The 19,380-nt window shown below is 38.7% G+C and overlaps 1 protein-coding gene across 15 annotated transcripts in view; it reads right to left on the bottom strand.

Annotated features, from left to right (window-relative positions):
• Positions 1-14,579: 14,579 nt before the first annotated feature.
• Positions 14,580-19,380, bottom strand: part of ELAVL2 (ELAV like RNA binding protein 2) — a 169,248-nt gene continuing 164,447 nt past the window's right edge. For 13 of the 15 annotated variants that reach the window (XM_070480734.1, XM_070480735.1, XM_070480727.1 and 10 more), the window contains 2 exons: positions 17,899-17,937; positions 14,580-17,356 (listed from right to left, as the gene is read on the bottom strand). In XM_070480734.1, coding sequence (XP_070336835.1) covers positions 17,026-17,356; positions 17,899-17,937 — 370 coding nt within the window. In that variant the 3' untranslated portion in view covers positions 14,580-17,025. The remainder of the gene's footprint in view (positions 17,357-17,898; positions 17,938-19,380) is intronic. The other 2 variants (XM_070480724.1, XM_070480726.1) reach the window with 1 other exon arrangement.

Raw genomic sequence — 19,380 nt, 5'->3', positions numbered from 1 at the left:
ATATATAAATAATATGTATGAGAAATATATATATGAGATATCTCATACATATATGTTATATATGATGTAATACAGTAAGTAAATATACATGCCATGTCCGAAACGAATGCTAAACTCATTTTTTCCTAGAATGTATTTTCTAGAAAATATCCATCCAATGTTTTCAACTCTTACTGTTTCAAAAGCAAAGAAAGTTGAACCCAAAGAAACTTAAAGGGTTTTAAAATCCTGACATCTGTCATACAGGAATTTCACCCTTTAATAGTTTCTTTATATATCTATGAATAAGTAACTTAGTATAATTAAAGGAATCAGTTAAAAACTAAGGGCAAATGAATAAAACCTCACATACCCAAAGCTTTACTTTCAAACTTAAGCACTTTGCTGAATATCACACCCGCCACAAGCAGTGAAATGACTTTTTTTCCTTGAAGACACATCAAATACTTAATGTCAACTACAGAAGATAAACAATAGTTTAAACGCTGCAGAGAAAAAAGTTCTCAAGAAAAAAATATTTTGGGGATGTGTGTGTATTTTCCAGTGCATCTGCTGTTTTAAAACTTCATGATACAAACAAGAGTACACTAAAGCTCTAACAATACTTCAATTTCTTACAATAAAAATAATGGAAAGGAATCTGAAAAAAAATCTAAATACATGTGTAAAACTGAAACATCTTGCTGTACACCAGAAACACAACACTGTAAATCAATCATACTTCAGTAAAAACGAGAAAAATGGATCCCGTATCTGCTTCCCTGCAGACTTAGGCGACATTCAAGGGTGGGTAGGGTTCAGTACTTTCTGACTCCTTGGATCAAGAATTGCTTAGTCCTCAAAAGTACCTTTCTCTCAACAGAAAAACACATTAAAAAATGCCTGAAAGCAAAGTAGTCGGAGGCCAACCCTTCGCTTCACAAGAACTTCCCTAGGTCAATATAAAAGGGGAGGCAGGATGGCCATGTCAGCTACTCCTATCTGATCTGTGTTTGCTATACTTGGCAAGGGAAGCAATCAGAATTCTTAGAAGGAAGTGGACTCTTAGAAAAGCTGAGAAGTGCAAGATTTCCTCTTTGATGGACAAAGAGGGCAGTACTTCTGGTCAACCCAATAAATGGTTTACTGGGAACTGTTTGGATGTTATTCTCTTGTTCTGTTTTATATAGAGAAATAGATTTTCCCTTCTCCTAGTGGCTACCGAACAGTTTTCCATCAACCTTAATCGTCTGCAGGGTAACTTTTCAATAAATAAATGGCACTGGTATGGACTCCATCTTCAGCCCTCGGTAAAAGTTCCCATGATTGGCTGTGCAGTATCTTATGGTCACTGAGTTCAACCACCCAAATGATAATAATACCTGGAACGTGCTAGCACCAGGAATCATCCAAGCAACGCTGCAAGTGTCCAAGGACAGAACAATCCTCAGTGTGTGCACCCCAAACCTACCAAGTTAATCTGTGGGCTCAGGAATCTGTGTTTTAACAAGCTCTCAGGTCAATCTCTAGCATGATCAGGTTTGAGAAACTGACTTAAGATCTCTAGCATGATTAGGTTGGAGAAACTCACTTAAGAGCACTGCATCTTAAACTTTAAAATGCACTTGGATCAACCCAGGAATTCTGCTAAAATACAGATGATAGTTGAGCAGGCTGGGGGTTGAAAATATACCGAGTCTGCATTCTAACCAGTTCCCAGGAGCTGTCAATGACCATATATATTAACATTTGAAGAGCAAGATCTTAGAGAACAGAGTCCAATATTCTTCTTCTGTGTACTGTAATAATGTATTGGCCACCTAGTCTGGGAACCAGGATGGCATGATGTTGAACAAGAAGAGGTAATAATGGTAGGTAAGAGGACCACTCCCTGAAATATTGTGCATTTTATTTTAGAAAAGCCCATACCTTCCATTTGTATACACTTCAGTCTAAACAGTGAGTGCTCCCGCCGAATGTGTTTCCAGGTACCACGTCATATGACACTGCTGTTTCTAAATCACAGCCTCATACTTGAGGGCTTGCAGTTCTAATTACACAGAGAATGTACATTAATCTAGTCAACTGCTTCTCCTTTACCTGACTTTCTCACCTGCCAAACGAAGGCACCTATAACAACTGATTCAGAGTCTTACATACTTCTTACAGGGACAGTAACATGCATGACCAGTAAAAACAGAAATGGTCACAACTGTTACTGAGATAAGAAAGCAATAAGATAAATGAGTACCTTACCACCAAAAGAACAAATGCTCTCTTGTTTCTTAAGTCAGAAAAATACAGATTTAATGTGAGCTAGGTTCCGCTAAAGCCTGCAAAACTTTTGATCTCTCAGAGGTGAATGTACAAGACACAAAGAGAATAACCCGAGTTTCAGTCCCCAAATGTTTCCCCTGACCATGCTTTAGTTACCAAATATATCATTTATCATCAGCCTACCTGGAAATGGAGAACTCGCTTTTCCATTTTACTTAGCAATGATGAAAGAAGCTGAAACATTTTTATTCCATCAGAGGTCTCTCCAAGTCTCAGATTTTCCTCTCTGTAAAATGGGAATAATATTATGTACCTTGTCAGCAGCATCATGAAAATTAACAATTAACTCATGTGACATGCCCAGCCTCATGACTGGGTCAATACAAGAAAACCATCACAAGAACAGTTTTATATGATGAGAGTCTCAGGATGAATCAGAGAGATGTCTGCCCAAATATACCTTAGAACGCCACACTAAATGTTGTGCACTGAATGTGTCCCCACCAAAATTCACATATTAAAACCTAATCACTTGGGATTAGCAGAAGCAAATTACTTTATGCGTACTAAGTCACTTCAGTCATGTCTGACTCTGTGTCAAACTATGGACTGTAGCTTACCAGGCTCCTCCGCCCATGGGATTTTCCAGGCAAGAATACTGGAGTGGCCAGAGTGCTGACGTGCTATTTCCACCCTGTGAGGTCAGGGTGACAATCTGGCAGTTTGTAAGCTGGAGGAGGACCCTCCTCAGAGCCTTACCATACTGATCCCCCTGATCTCAGACATCCAGCCTCTACGGTGATGGGAAATTTCTGTTGTTTATAAGCCTCCAGCCTATGGCATTCAGATACAGCAGCCTGAACTAATACACTATACTTAACATCCTGATACTCTTGTATGACTTTCACTAAGAAAGTTTTGGATTTGTTCAAGAGATGGCATTAGTCAAACTATAAACTTTAAGCAGAGGACATTGTATCACTCAGAGTAAATTCAAAAAGTAAAGTTACTTTCTTCCTATTAACACCATAATATCCTCCTAAAAAAATGAAAGAGGAGCTTTCCTGGCGGTCCAGTGGTTAAGACTCCAAGCTTCCAATGCAGGGGGTGCAGGTTCGATTCCTGGTGAGGGAAGTAAGATCCTATATGCCATGTGGCATGGCCAAAAATAAATATATAAATAAATGAAGAGCTGTGATATCTTTTATTTTAAAATGTACACAAAATACTGGGTTACCTTGGACTCCTGAGCAACAGAACCAAGACATTTCAACTTTCCTTTATATTTCTGTCTTATACACTATTCAGACATGGGACCATCTTAAGCACTGTCCAAGACAAAATAAATTAACTGATCATGTTCCTCACATTCACCTAGAAGACTTTTTTACCCAAGGAGAATAGAAACCAGAATGTATAGCAAAAGTCCCTGGTGTACAGACTTGCACTTTCTCCCAGAGCACAGTAATTCCTTTTCCATACTTTTCCTGGGGTCATCATTTTACAATTCGGTATATTTTCAACCTTGACTCATCTGCAAAACAAGAAAACACACATGAAATGTTCAAGAAACATAGAATACTATCAGCACTAATTTTCCAAAGGAGAAAATAAACATTAAGGATACACCAGGTCTCACACCAGCCCGAATTCTGAGCAGGTAACAGCTCCTCAAGCTTCATTTTTCCATTTTATGTATTCCCCACCCCTTTGAGCACTCACGATGCAAGCACAAGGCACCATGGTGGACATATGGGAAATGAAACGCCAAGCTGAATCACAGAAAGATCCTACCCTAAGGAATTTCCCAGTCTAGAAAGTGAGCTAAAACACAAAACAAACATATCTTTATATTACAAACTTCACACACAACAACAAAAAACAGCCAGACTCTTTTCCAAGAGGGGATGTCCTTGTAGCAGTAAAACTAAACTAGCTCATATTAGAGTAACATCAAGTATTTCTACCACGGCTGCCCACTGGTACCCACTGCAGGAGACTGTGTCGTTAAGACCACAGCTCTGAAGGCAGACAGCGAGCCGCAGCTCCAGCTCAACAACTGTCCAGCTGAGGTTCTTGGACAAGGTGCTCAACCTCTTTAAGTTCCACTTTATCCTTCTGTAAAGTAGGGATCATTAGCGAACCTCTCCTGTGATGTTACTGACACACTACACATAGCATGTTGCTTGACCCAAAATCTCATTCAGTTTTCTAGGTGAAAATCAGGCTAGGAATAGCCAGCCAAGGGCTTCCTGAAAAGCGAAAAGAATACATCACAGAATGAAGAACAGGCAAAGTAGGAACACTTGGAATTCTTATACTCTCAATAACTCATTGCGGTACACACTAGACCAGAAGGTCTTTACTTTGGCTGAAGACCCTCCTCCATTTTGAAACTTATCTGGGACTCGCTCTAGAGCCCCTGAATCAGCACCTGAGGTGAGCGTCAAGCATCTGTCTTAATAAGCTTCAAAGGGGAGCATCATGCATATCTAAGAAACACAAACTACTTTTGTGTTTCTGATGCTTTATACTTTGAAGGCTAATAGAGCCTCCAGTCTTCAAAATCTCAGGATCACTGTCCAAAGTTCTGTCCAGAAATCTTCCTAATGGGGTTCTCACTGATTTATCAGCGACCTCACCCCAGGTTTCCATTCACTGTGATGGAAAGAAGAGCATCACAGAGATGCCCTCACTGTTCCGTTCACATGTTCTGGGCAAATCATTTCTCCTTGAGTTTCCACATCCTTCTCATTGATCTGCATCAGCCCTGAGTCCTTAATTAATTTATCCAAGATGATGTTGCCACATTGCTTTCAAACATACTTAAGAGTTAACTCTAATGTTTGTGGTGTCCTAGTAGATACTGCCTAGGTTTCCAACACTTAAAAACACTGTGTGAGGGCATGCAGAATAAGTCTCGTCTGACTGTGACCCCATGGACTGTAGCCCTATAGGCTCCTTTGTCTATAGGATTTCCCAGGCAAGAATAGTGGAGTGGGCTGTCATTTCCTCCTCGAACCCTCATCTCCTGCATTGGCAGGTAAGATTCTTAACGACTCAGCCACCTGGAAAGCCCATGAAAAACACGAGTTATTCTTAAAAGTTTGAAGAAACAAGAAAATCATCAGTAATTCATATTACTACAATTATGTACTCTTCAGAAGGGAAGAGAGAAGACAGTCTTGCATTCTGCTTGAAATTTTTTTGTTTTCAATTCAAATCATGATATTTCAGGACACCATAGTATCATTTAAGCTGAGAGAGAGAGAGAAAATACACTATAGTATCATTTAAGCTGTGAAAGAAAAATATCTACAGAAAAATTTCATTAAAATTACTGAACTTTTATTCATCAGTGTTCAGTTCAGTCGCTCAGTTGTGTCTGACTCTTTGTGACCCCATGGACTGCAGCACACCAGTCTGCCCTGTCCATCACCAACTCCCAGAGCTTACTCAAACTCATGTCCATCAAGTCAGTGATGCCATTCAACCATCTCATCCTCTGTCAAATCCTTCTCCTCCCGCCTCCAATCTTTCCCAGCATCAGGGTCTTTTTAAATGAGTCAGTTCTTCACATCAGGTGGCCAAAGTATCGGAGTTTCAGCTTCAGCATCAGTCCTTTCGATGACTATTTAGGACTGATTTCCTTTAGGATGGACTGCTTAGATCTCCTTGCAGTCCAAGGGACTCTCAAGAGTCTTCTCCAACACCACAGTTCAAAAACATCAATTCTTCAGCGCTCAGCTTTCTTTACAGTCCAACTCTCACGTCCATACATGACTACTGGAAAAACCATAGCTATGACTAGACAGACCTTTGTTAGCAAAGTAATTTTAATTAAAAACATTAATTAAAAACATTTTAATATGCTGTCTAGGTTGCTCATAACTTTTATTCCAAAGAGCAAGAGTCTTTTAATTTCATGGCTGTAGTCACCATCTGCAGTGATTTTGGAGCCCCAAAAGTCTGTACTGTTTCCATTGTTTCCCCATCTATTTGCCATGAAGTGATGGGACTGGATGCCAAGATCTTAGTTTTCTGGATGTTGAGTTTTAAGCCAACTTTTTCACTCTCCTCTTTCACTTTCATCAAGAGGCTTTTTAGTTCCTCTTCACTTTCTGCCATAAGGGTGGTGTCATCTGCATATCTGAGGTTATTGGTATTTCTCCCGGAAATGTTGATTCCAGCTGGTGCTTCATCTAGCCCAGCATTTCTCATGATGTACTCTGCATATAAGTTAAATAAGCAGGGTGACAATATACAGCCTTGACATACTCCTTTTCCTATTTGGAACCAGTCTGTTGTTCCATGTCCAGTTCTAACTGTTTCTTCTTGACCAGCATACAGATTTCTCAGGAGTGTTCATATCTAAGTATATAAAAATTTTTATTGGAAGGGGGCATTATTAAAGAAAAACAACCTACCTGACTTAGTAATAGATCCAAGCTGGCTAATCAAGCAAACTGCCATCTGGTCAATCAACTGCCATTTGAAAGGCTGTTCTAAAAATATCTTCATATAAGTAACTAAATCTCATCAAAATGTAATGACTGCTAACTTAATTTATGCTAGCTAGCAGGAAATAAACTTTCACTGTACATTTTGGATTCCTACTTGTAATGCGATTATCAAGCCTCTCCAAGATTCCCAAATAATTTCCCCGAAATAAAGATGAAGTAACATAATCCTGATTCAACCCTACTTTACTGAGTTCTCACTCCAGCCTTGGAACTTAGAGCAATTTTCCAGGAGCCATTCAAATAAAGCTAAGTGCATCAACCTGCTTTAGTACACGAGCAGTGAAATATGCAAAATACATATTTTTTACTTACACAAAGCAAATGGCCACAGTACAGAAAACCAAACAGGTTGTTGGCTAGCCACCAACCTGTGAGACTATCTACTCTTCCATAAAGTAACAAAACACAGCATTCCCTGCCTCACACGTTACTGATATTCATATTAAAAAAAGCATATTGTGAACCTTAAAGCTGTATGACTATTAAATACGGACACACATAAAGACTTTTCCATCAAAACTATATGCAAAGGCAAAAGTACAGACATTATAAAAATAGAGAAACAATCCCTTCATTTGGGTTGCTGTTTCTGAAGTGTCAGGCATTCAACTGGAGCCAAGATTTTCTAAGAAGCTAGTCTTTCCTAAAGATGTTATGTCAATGGACACCAGATTATACTCGTGACTCTTTTCACATTCGCACAGGCAGATTATCTCACAAAAGCCTCAACAAGTTAAGAGCAGCAAACAAGGAATAAACACCCCAGGACAAATTCCTGAGAAAACACCGAGTTTTGGGCACGGCCTTTGGGGACAAGTCACACTAAGGTTTGCAAGATAAGGATACAGAGAGACAGGAACGGGACAGGTTCCTGCCACAGGCAGCCACAGTTACTCAGGCTTTGACAAAGCAAGGGGCCTAGGTGACTCGAAGCAACCCAGCAGGCTCAGGATCCCATTGTCATTTGACTTGGCTCAGGATCACCCAATCGAGTTTGCTCGCACAGTATACTCCAGAAGAATCATCCATTAAAAACAGTTCAAATACAGACTCTAAATGTGCAGAAAGCCTTTTGTGATCTCTGCTGGAGCCTGGAGTATCTAACAGCTGCAACTGTGACTGTTCTAGCTAATTGCTCTCAGCAACAAAAATAAACAATCGCTCCAGGAAGAAGACTGTAACCCGCCAAATATTAATGAATTTTTTAACAGTCAGAAATCTCAAATCTTGGTTTAAAAGCCTTGCGACTGGTTGAAAAAGTCTCAAAGAACAAACACAGGGTTGAGGAGGCGCAGAAAGTCCTTACTTTGTATTTCATCCTCCCCTGTCACCCTCCACTTCTCCCCCCAAGAAAAGAAAAAAGAAAAAGTGCCTTGTGTCTGGAAGAATTTAAGCAATCTGAGATATTTTAACTCATATATAACTTTTTAACATATGGGGGAAAAGAGTCGCACTGATTGGAGCTATTTTTAAAGTGCAGCTCTACCGTAAAAATAGACATTTACTCATAAGGATGCTTGAATAGAGAACAAGCCCAATCTACATCTCATTGTTAAGAAAGGGGTGAAAAAAGGCTGTCGTACTTGCTGGAGAGCCATTTAGGGTCCGCCTCTGACGTCACGGCACATCCAGGTGCACTCTAACAAGCATTTTTCCGCCTCCTCCATCCTTCGACAAGTGCTCTTCTTCTATCAGCTATTTCTCCCGGCACATGCAATAAGGAGCCGGTGTATACCCAGACCCTTGCAGAAAAGAAGATCCCTGCAATCAGATACCCATGGAAGGAGGAAAAATTACTCACCCACAACCGAGTTCATCATCCTTCTCTCCTCCAAGCCCCTATCCATGAAAGAAGCACTGTCTTCTCCTAAAGAAAGAAAGGACAGAACCAGCTGACTTATCAGTATGCTAGGGAATCTGTGTATCCCCATCTAGAGGGAGAAAAAGTAGCTTCACATATCTCCCCACTTTCCACCCAGGGCCCTGTTGCTTAGCAGAAGTTTGCAATCAAACTGCACATGGTAAATAGTGGCAAGCAGGCATTTAGGCACCTCCCCACACTGAGACTTGGAGATATCGCCCCAGTTTCTATACTTCAGTTGGTCTTCAGTCTTTACGAAAACCTGGAAGAATGAGGTTGTAATGGGAGTTGTAATGGGAAACCATACAGAATCCTTGATTTTTATAAACCTCCCTGACATGTCAGTAATAATCAATACAATCAAAACCAAATAGTAGCTTTCATGTGCCTTATCTTAAATAAAATCAAAATGGATTATCTTATGCCTGTTGAAAAATTTTTTCCAATGCTCATGAACAAAATCAGAAAGTAAAACAGCTTTATCAAGAAAAAAAACCAAACTTTTAAAATCTGAAAGTTTAAAATTTTTATGAAGATGAGATATATAATCATAACTTCAAGAAGAAAAGCATCAAAGGGGAAAAAAGGTGATCTTTTTCAGGAAAGAACTGAATAATTTTTGACTTGTTGTTTTTAGTACTTTATCAATTTTCTATAGTGACCATATTTTAGTAGTTAAAATTATCCACAAGACTGTAAATTATATTGAGTGCACCATAATAAAATAAAAAATACTCTTACCTGTATTTGACTTCTAAATACTCAAATCCTGCAAATCACGAAATCTGATTGCACAAAAGGACACAGGTTATGAAAGTTAATGCAGTGTGAGTTTTAGTACCTGAATGAGAGCAAAGGGCAGATTTCAAGAGTGAGGAGGACTGGGTTCAAGTGCCACATCTCATGTTAGCAGAAGAACTTTAGAGAGCCTTACCTTCTCTGGGTCTGATTGACATCTGAAGAATTAAGGTGAGGTGAGAATTAAGGATGCCTGAGCTGTCCTCCAGCTCAAAATCAGACTGAAGACAGACATAAATTAAATCTTCAGTCCTGAAACAGCAAGGCCACTTGTACAGAGCAGAAGTTCAATGTACATTTAATGAAAGAATTACCCAGAAAGGAAGTTTTTCAAAAAAAACAAAACAACGTATTTAATAGATAATTCCCCAACCTGTGTGCAACATAGAAGGATCAAGGGCATGTAGAGAGACTGATCTTCTCAAGACTACAGCCCAGAACATGAAAAAGTTTGAGAAGCACAACTTAACACCACCATCACATAAAAAACCAACTCGCCAGTATCAGGGTAAGTTTCAGATAAACTTTTGCAGTTCTCACCACCCTGCATTTAGCAAAGACAGAGAGTCTGCCTATTCGTCTGGTGCTCAGGCCATTTAAGGTGCAATTGACTTGAAGAAGCAAAGAGGCTCTCCTTATGTGATGTATGGACGTAAACAGGTACTTCTCAAAAGAGTAACTCCTGAAAAGCAGAAGGTTCTCTCACCATATACTTGGACTCATATGGAGATTACAGCAGCAGCCATTCTCAAGAGATGCAATTCTGCTGAAGATATTTTAGTAATACAGTAACAACTGTAACTGCTGCTTCAACATACATAGCAACAGCTACTTATCCTTTTTGATAAGTAGGTTTTCTTTTTTGGTGTGGAAATCTGCATTATTTCTTATAATTATTACTCCTTGCAACTTGACAAAAGTTATATTCTGAGAAAGGAAAAGACTTATTAGTACATGCCTGTAAACGTAAGGTGCTCAGGCACTTTCAATATGGTGCTCAATATGGTACATCTGGTCTGAGATGAAAGCTGTGTATCTCCTCGATGTCTGACCACTCACATTCACGGGTGGAAGCCGCCGTCCCCCATTCTCAGCACAGCTGCCGCGCCTTTGTCACAATCCAGCCCGATCCAGAGAACCAGGCTACCTCGCCTGCTGTGCTTCATTCCACAGGGGTAGGTCAGCCTGAAGACCGCTGCCAGTGTCTTCACTTCTTCAAGAAGGGCCACAGTAGAGTGGACTGCCTCCAGATCTGGACAAGGATTCTCAGAAGGGGAGCACAATGAAAAGCAGAGTTAGAGACAGCACCGAGCTATAGACAATCTGCGGATCCAAGGGCCCTTCAGGACAGACAGACAAATAAAGCCCTTCTCTGGAAGGGCTATATAAATGGGCTGCCTTCCCTTCCTTCAGTTCTTCATTGAAATGCAAGGTCTGAGTGTTAACTGAGCTATCAAAATGACAGACAGGTAAAAGGTTGTCAAACTGAAACCTCATCTTGGAAACATCTGAGAAACATTTGGATTTTATAGTTTTCCCCTCACCTTCCACAAAGGTGATACCTGAGTGATAGGTAAGAAAAGTAATAACTACAAATCCAAATTTTTAAAGTGAACCAGGCACTATGGCATTAGAAACAGTGTAAATACTAAAGAAAGATCACTTTATCATCTTAAATTAGTGAGTTTAAAGAGGATACACTAAAAGAAAGAGATTGGTCCAGTTCTAATACTGGGGATATTTAGCTTATTTTAGTCTTTTTTTGCATACACTGAACAACATGCTCCAAATATAAATGCCTTCTTTTAAACGAAGTCAATATCCTTACTAGCTAGTTCTATGCAACTCCAAAAATCACATATAATCACAGAAAATATTTTCAATGTTACAGTAGAAATGGGCAAAGTAATAAGAACAAAATTTTGATGTTTACATAGTTTGTATTTCATCTATAAACTCTAATTTCTAATCTGAGATTTAACCTAGTCGTGGACACAAAAATATTTAATAAGCTCATAGGTCTGTATTAAATATAACTTGTGAAGTGAAAGTTGCTCAGCAGTGTCCTTTCTCTGGGACTCCATGGACTATAGAGTCCATGGAATTCTCCAGGCCAGAATACTGGAGTGGGTAGCCTTTCCTTTCTCCAGCAGATCTTCCCAACCCAGAGATCGAAACCAGGTCTCCCATAGAGCAGGCAGATTCCTTAACCACTGAGCCACAAGGCGAGCCCAGGAATACTGGAGTGGGTAGCCTATCCCTTCTCTAGTGGATCTTCCTGACCAGGAGTTGAACCAGGGTCTCCTGCATTGCAGGCAGATTCTTTATCAACTGAGCTATCAGGGAAGCTGGGAAAATGTCACACGTAGACAGAAGCTCACCTACATGTCTTTGGTCATGTTCTCTTGGTGAATTCCCTTCCCCATTCTCTTCCAAACCCCACTTAATGATGCACCACATTTCTGTGTGGAAGCCCACTCCCACCCCACTAACTATCCTCCCCCAACACACACACACACACACACACACACACACACGTCACACCCGTCCTCCTCTTCTTTTTAATGTACTCTGTGCACAGCATTCTTTACTTTCTTTGTACTGTGTAGTTACTTGGGGATGTGGACAAATCTTCAGCAGAACAAGACAGGCTGTGTAAGGGGGAAGCCTGTCTTCCAAATGGGTTCACGCTTGATGCCTAGATGGTATTTGAAAATGTAACATTCATGAGTATTTCTGGGGGTTAGTATCAACTGCTTAATCTTAATCTAAACCTTTAGTTTTTTAAACTAAAAGTAGTAGTAGTAATAATGAGTTTGAGACCCTAAGATTGTGACATGTCTTCATTCAAAGTAGAATAATGCTAGTCAGCACACTTTAATATTCAAGGTATTTTACTATATGAATGCTGTGCAAATTGTCACTCCATACATGTTTAGAGAGAGCAAGACATTCCAGTCAATTCCTTGATCAACCCAACTATTCATATAGGCAGTGTCTTTATTTTATATTAACTTTCATTTTGCTTCAGAAAGAAAATGACAACTTCCTGGATAGGAGAACATCTCATTTAGTAAACTAAATGATGCTGATGTTGGGCTGAAATTTACACACGTGAGTTAATCAATCCAAAGAAGGAAAAGCAGGATCTATGAGGAGGACAGAGCAGATCCACTCTTCTGAGTTGTAGAGGGGTTTGTAGCAGCTCTGGCAAGTTAGCTGGATGCCTACCTCTTGGCTGCCATGGCGCTTATGACACTGCAGCCACGTCAGGGTGGCCTGTCTGTTCTCATCTCTAAGTGACAGTTTCCAAGAAGGTTAAGAGCCATGTATTGCTCCTTTTTACAGACCCAGTACACAGCATTAGTATGCAGACAATCAATAAACCTGTGCTGAGCAACCAAAAAATACTTCTGTTTACTTCATGAACCAGAACACTGGAAGGGTTCATTTCAGCAACCCCACACCAACAGGCTGTCTATATTAATACTGTAGATGTTTTATCCTTTAAACTTTAGTGGAGTAGAAACCAGTTTTGGAAGTCTTCAGAGAAAGAATATAAAAAACAGTAAAGAAAAAAAAATGAACCACTTGCTAAAATAACTGAGGCTACCAATGATCTTCACAACAATAATAAACTGTTATAATTTTAGCAATATTTTTCTCTTCTTCTAACATTTGAGGATCCTATATGGTAACAGAGGCAAACAGCATCAAAATCACTGTTTCTCTCTTTTTGTATCCTCTGCCTACAAGGCATACACATATTGTTCTAGAACTATATTAAAATTTCAACGTATTATTAACGTGTATGCATTGTATTCCTAGGCAATCCTTTCAACGGAAGTTACAAGTTTGCACTACATTCTGAACAGCTTAAAAAGGCCAGGACACTTGTAATCTATTTTTTTTAAAGCAGTAAGGTTAAACTGCTACTACATTTCCTCAAGTCAGAATAATGCAAAATGATGGTAAGATTAAAAATTTGTATCAGCTACTTGAACACTGGATTATGACACCCTAGATGATTTGAAAGCAGAAGGTGAGAGGGGATTCTAAGAAAAAAATATTTTTCCTCAAGCACACCAAGTAGTCACAAAACTTATACTGAGAATCTTCTCCCCATCTGTTCAAATATAAAAGAACTGCTGACATGCAAACCAGTCAAAATACTGATACCCATGCAAGAGGAGAGAGGTGAGGGGAGGCTGTTCCAACATCACAAAATTAGAGTATTAAATTCATATAATAAAAAAAGGGAGTATGGAGATTTGAGATTAATTGCATGTTGGAAGAAAAGGAATTGTCTTGTCACTCAGCTAAGCTCTTGACGACCAAGCTGTGAATTCAGGACAATTACTTTTAGACTTGCTTTTTACCAAAAAGCTGACAGATAAAATCAAATTAAAAGAAGCCATTTAGTACACTTTGGTTAAAAAAAAGAAAAAAGTACTTCATTAACGTATTTCTTAACTTCTACAGAAGTAGAGTCTTTATATAAAAGATAAGCAAGACATCTTTTTTCTTCCTCCAGGGATCTCTTAAGGATGTGTTACCACTGTTGAATATACACGTGAAGCCACGCTGGCAGAATTCATGATATGCACACATGTACTACATACATCAACCTAACCTAATGGAAACGGGAGTTTATCTGATTTTACAGATGAGTCTGACAATCTGGCACTAGTGACAAAAGCAAGTTTCACTCAACAACAGCTGATGCTGTGGGTGAATTAAATCTTGTCAGTGGCAGCAGAGTAAGTTACCTTCCTTCTATTTGGTTTTCTTTAGCTCAAGTAAATGTGTGAGGACAATTTTCATTCTTTTTTTTAAGTTGATGGTTATTAAGTTGGGGGTATAGAACAATGTCAGCATCCAATTACTTTACAACTAGCCAATAAAAGCACATATCCTTATAAGAATGACTCATGAAGTAATATTTGAAAAATAATAGGAAGCTGTCATTGAAAGAAAAATTTTTGCACATTCTATTTCACGTAACATGCTTTTTGGAATCTGTTCAATAACACTGCTTTCAATGAGAGCTCTGAGGTAACCTCTTTTAGCTCAAGAGAGCAAGTTTATTAGACTGAGCACAGGAGCCCCCAAAAATGTATAAAGACCTACTCACCACACTGTTCTTTCCCTTCAACTTTGTTTATTGATGTACTGAACATGAAAAAGTACAAAGAATCCAAACACAAAAGAAAACATGTACAGCCTCTTAAATACTCAACAGAATATATTTTCTATTCCAACAGATGTGAATTAAGTCATACTGTACAACTTCAAATAAATACCAGCCTTACATTTTATTAAGTGCTCTGATAAACACTGTGAAGTGAAGCACAATTTGCATGCCCTCTCATCAATGCCTTGGTTTGCTACAGTAGTATAGGAAAGAAGCATGTAGCTGCTGTTTTCCCGGGAGGGGAAACCTTATTTTTTTTTAAGTATATACATGTATTTCGTTTTTTATTTTTTTTTTTTAAACGCAGGTTAACTCTGACAATCTAAATGCACCTAAGGATATGAGAAAGTGCTAAGCCAATTGATTTCTGAATAGCATTGAGTGGGTCAGCATGAAAACTCGCTTATTCACTTTAGCACGCGCCTCACAGTATATGTACTGTACTATACTGAAAAATTTTATAACTACAATTTTAAATAATAAAAAATAAAACAACGCAACTGCAAAGATAATGTACAACTATGTTATGCATAGCACGTTGCCTGTTCTAAGGGGAAGCGTGTGAGCATCTCAGTTTATACAAAAAGCAGGACGTAACTATATAGTTCTCAGTGCATCCTGATGAAGGCATTTTTGCCTTCAGCTTTTTTGAAAATTTATTATAAGCTAGATGCTAATCAGAAAATATTTTGTATTTTTTAAAATTTCTTTCATACATGGTAAAGACTTATTTTATTATTTCCCCAAATAGTGGTTTAAGCATCATACAAAGTTAAATTTCAATAGCATACAGATATTTATGATTTTTGTATGAAAAATGTAAGGAAATTTGTTCAAAACCTATGGTTATACTCATTTTTTTTTTACCACAAACATATTTATAAACGAAAATGTAGCATCACCATAAACAGCAGAAGCTAGACTATCTACAGACAAAATTAGCAACAAATCTGATGCACTGTAAATTCAAGTCCTCAGGACAACAAAAGTGATTAAGCAAGACCTCAAGTAACAATGTTAATGCCATTTACAAAGGAAAAAAACTGATACAAAAACATTTAAAACCTGAACATCACTTGGCATGTAAGGGAAAAAAAAAAATCAAATTAGCTGAAAGGTTCATAAACACAAGGTCTTATTTACATTACACAAAGCTCAGGTGTTAGCCTTGAACGTAACTTTCAAAATACCTTCAAATATATCCAACTCAGATCACTTTTGCCGATTTGCTGCAGTACAAATCATGTGCAACATCTTTTTTTCCTTAAGACAAAACAATTCTTCAAACAATACTGCAAGTACATCACTAAACACCATGAGCTCTATCTGAAGGGATTTCTTTAGGAAGAACAGATTTTTTTTTCCCCCATCTCTTGGTAATTTAAATTTCTTGCCTGCTCTTATATATTCTTTTGTAAATTTTTTTTTTATTTGTTTCAAAATCACAAATCAATGTGAGCCACCTATCAGGTAATAACCAGGATGATCAGACGCTACACTGGTGATTACAAAAACGAAACCAGCAGTGTTTCCCCCATTGATTCTACTCCTTTCATACAAAGATCTCAAAAGTATTTTCTACATCATAAATCTTTCTAAATTTTCCAACCACTGCAAATTTCCTGGTAAATTTTAAAAGCTCACTAGGTGTCATATGAAGAGATTTCTCAAAGTATTCAAGTCAAAATATTTGTTCCAGGACCAGTAAAAAGTTTCTCCAAATTTTCTTTTTTATAAAAATAGATGCTTTTTTTAAACCCACATCAAAGAGGCTCTTATCTCTTTGGCAAGGTACTGCTTTACGAAAAGTTCTCCAGTATTCTTACAATAAGCGTTTATAATGTAGCCCCCCCTTCCCCAACCCAAATCATAATTACAAAATAAATACTGTTTTTAACTTCATAAATAAAAATGTAAACTTCAAAATACTTTTCTTAGACATAACAGCAATGCTTTAAATGTAAACCAAACACAAAGCTAATCAGAAAAAGAAAAAAAGGGGGGGAAAAGGACACAACCAACTGAAGAATTACAACACAAAGCCTCAATATTTACTCACAGGTTCAAGGCAGTTATGTAAAAAGAAAAGAAATGTCTTCCCTTAGCTGAAACACTTTAAAAGGTCCACCTTCTTCAAAGAAGGCAATAAAATGCAATGTGACAGGTAAAAACCCTGTACCTCTTGTCCATATTCAAACATAAAAGATATTTTAAGAAGTTTTAATTCAAATACTAGCAATAAAAAATCTCACATATTTCTTAGGATGCTAAGTAGTCGTTTTATCCCCATCTCAACACTGACTTACAAAGACATTTACTAATGTATAAAGTTTCTCTTAACTTGCCTTTGTTGTATAGTTTTCATATATAAATGGACTGAGGACAAGAGCTCATTAGGCTTTGTGCGTTTTGTTTGTCTTAAAGGAGACCTGCAGTACTCTGTCTCCCAGACGGTATCCATTGAGGCTAGCTATCGCCATGGCAGCCTCATCATAGTTTGTCATAGTCACAAATCCAAAACCTTTGCATTTATTGGTGTTAAAGTCACGGATGACCTTCACGTTGGTGACAGCTCCAAAAGGCCCAAACATTTGCCACAGGATACTCTCATCTGCATCAGGAGCCAGGTTGTACACAAAAATACACCACCCTGTCCCTGGGTGCCCAGGGATGTTAATTCCAGCCAAACTGGTCATTCCATCAATGGTCATTGGAGAAAACCTACTGAACAAAATAGGAAACACACACACACACAAAACAGAAACAGAGGTTGGTTACAGCGATGGGTTTATTTCTTTTCCCAACTCCCCTCCCCTCAACAGGTACACACAACTATTTGATGTTTCAACCAAAGTCCATGTGTGGCTTGCAGCAGCATGCTATACTATCATGATACTAGTAAGTCATGAAATGGCCATTATATGCTGTATTGAATAATACTATCCACAAGAGAAAAAGAAACATATTTGGAACTGGTTTCACCAACTTAAGCGGATTGGGAGCAGGAAGGACCAACACAGACATAAACATGCTGTAATGCTGCAATGCAACAGAAAACAAGTAATGAGGTTTTTAAACACCAGGTGGCAGGCATCAAGTGGTATAAAAATACTCTGAGTCAACCGTGCTTCATGAAACAGCTTTTCATTAGGTTGTACATGCAAAAGAAAACCCAACACAAACTTATAATGGCTGTCACTCCCCAAATCACAGAAACTAATCAATTATGGGAGGGGATTATGAGTATCATGAACCTCTATCATTACCTCTTTACTCCATAAGCCATATTGAGCAGATTGTCCAACCTGCAAAACACACATTCAGCAAACTTCAGTTTTTAACTTTTCCCCTTGATGTCCAAGAAAGCTGGGCTCGTTACTGCCATCTTCCAAGGGGGGTGTTTATATGTTAACTGTATGTGAAGTCTCAAAATAGTGGGTCTTCTTACATTTCTGAGCAAATGGGTACCACTGCCATATGACAGCAGTTCTTTCAATCCCTAGGTCAGTGCAATGCAGGGACATCACTGGTGGTCATCTCAGAAAACCCTTTTGAGAGGAAATGTGGGGGCTGTGAAACAGTTACCATTTGGGTTCTCACCTTTGCAGCCAAGTTCTAAGCACCCCACATTCACCTACACAGTCTTTGTTACTGTTAGTTTTCACAGCTGTTGGTTCCTGAGGATCAGGAGGCACTTAGATTAAGGGAGTCGCCCAAGGCCAAAAGGTTTAGAAAGCAGTGGCATTGATACTCAAATTCTGCAGTTTACACAGAATTTCATAATTTCCCCTCAACCTTCCAAATACAAAGGACTTTCATTTCTAAAAATCAAAGTGTAACTAGTACAGATAAAAAGAATCTTATACACAACCTCAGCCAAACCTCCCATTTCTCAATATGCTCAGCTAAGTCCACAGAACATAAGACTACAGACTCACTGAGCAATAAAGCAAGGATCAGATCCCAGCCTGATGTTTGATTGTTCTACAAGAAGTACAGACTCAAGATGGAAGAGATCAGGTAGATAGAAACAAACTAACTTGACCTTCTCTTACAATTTTTTTTTAAAAGTAGTAGATGGCAGTGGGTGGGTACTCTTTTAAAACTCTCTACCCTTTTCCTGTCTCAAAAATTAAACTGATGTTACAGGACCTGATTCTTCTTGCTTTATCAGTCTCAAAGAGACCATTCTGACGTTCTCTATCTCCACAACGTTTACCAGTCAATGACGTTTGTGGAGGAGTAACCGTAACTTAACATGTCACAATGTTCGATGCCATCACGTTCAACACTCCCCAAGTAAGTGCCTGTGTTGAGGAACAATTTCTTCTTTTAACACCTATGAACTGCTTAGTTTGAAAAACGCTACAACCTTATTATCTAACCTGTGGCCTCAAGTGAGGCTAGAGCACAGAGGAGCAAACAGCGCCTCCTAGTTTTATAGAAACCCCAAGACTCCCTCTTCTGCTCTTTCAGAAGTAGACCAAGAATCTTCTTATGTTCCTATTCCCAATTATTTCTGCACATCTGAGTGTTTTGTAAAACTGAAAAGAATCAAGCTGATGTAATGCAAAATACCTTTAATAAGAGAGAGGAACAGACCGCAGTGACAGAGGAGCACCATGTGGCGTGTGCACCTTCTCCCCCCACCCTCTCAGGAGCAGCGACACGTTCATTACTAAGCATGGAGCACAGCCTGGGTCATGGCAGGCTTACCATCAGTATCTGCTGACTGAATAAAAGCAATG

This window comes from Odocoileus virginianus, chromosome 18, assembly GCF_023699985.2.
Source record: "Odocoileus virginianus isolate 20LAN1187 ecotype Illinois chromosome 18, Ovbor_1.2, whole genome shotgun sequence".
Lineage (NCBI taxonomy): Eukaryota > Metazoa > Chordata > Mammalia > Artiodactyla > Cervidae > Odocoileus > Odocoileus virginianus.
This window is presented reverse-complemented; position numbering and strand designations above follow the sequence as displayed.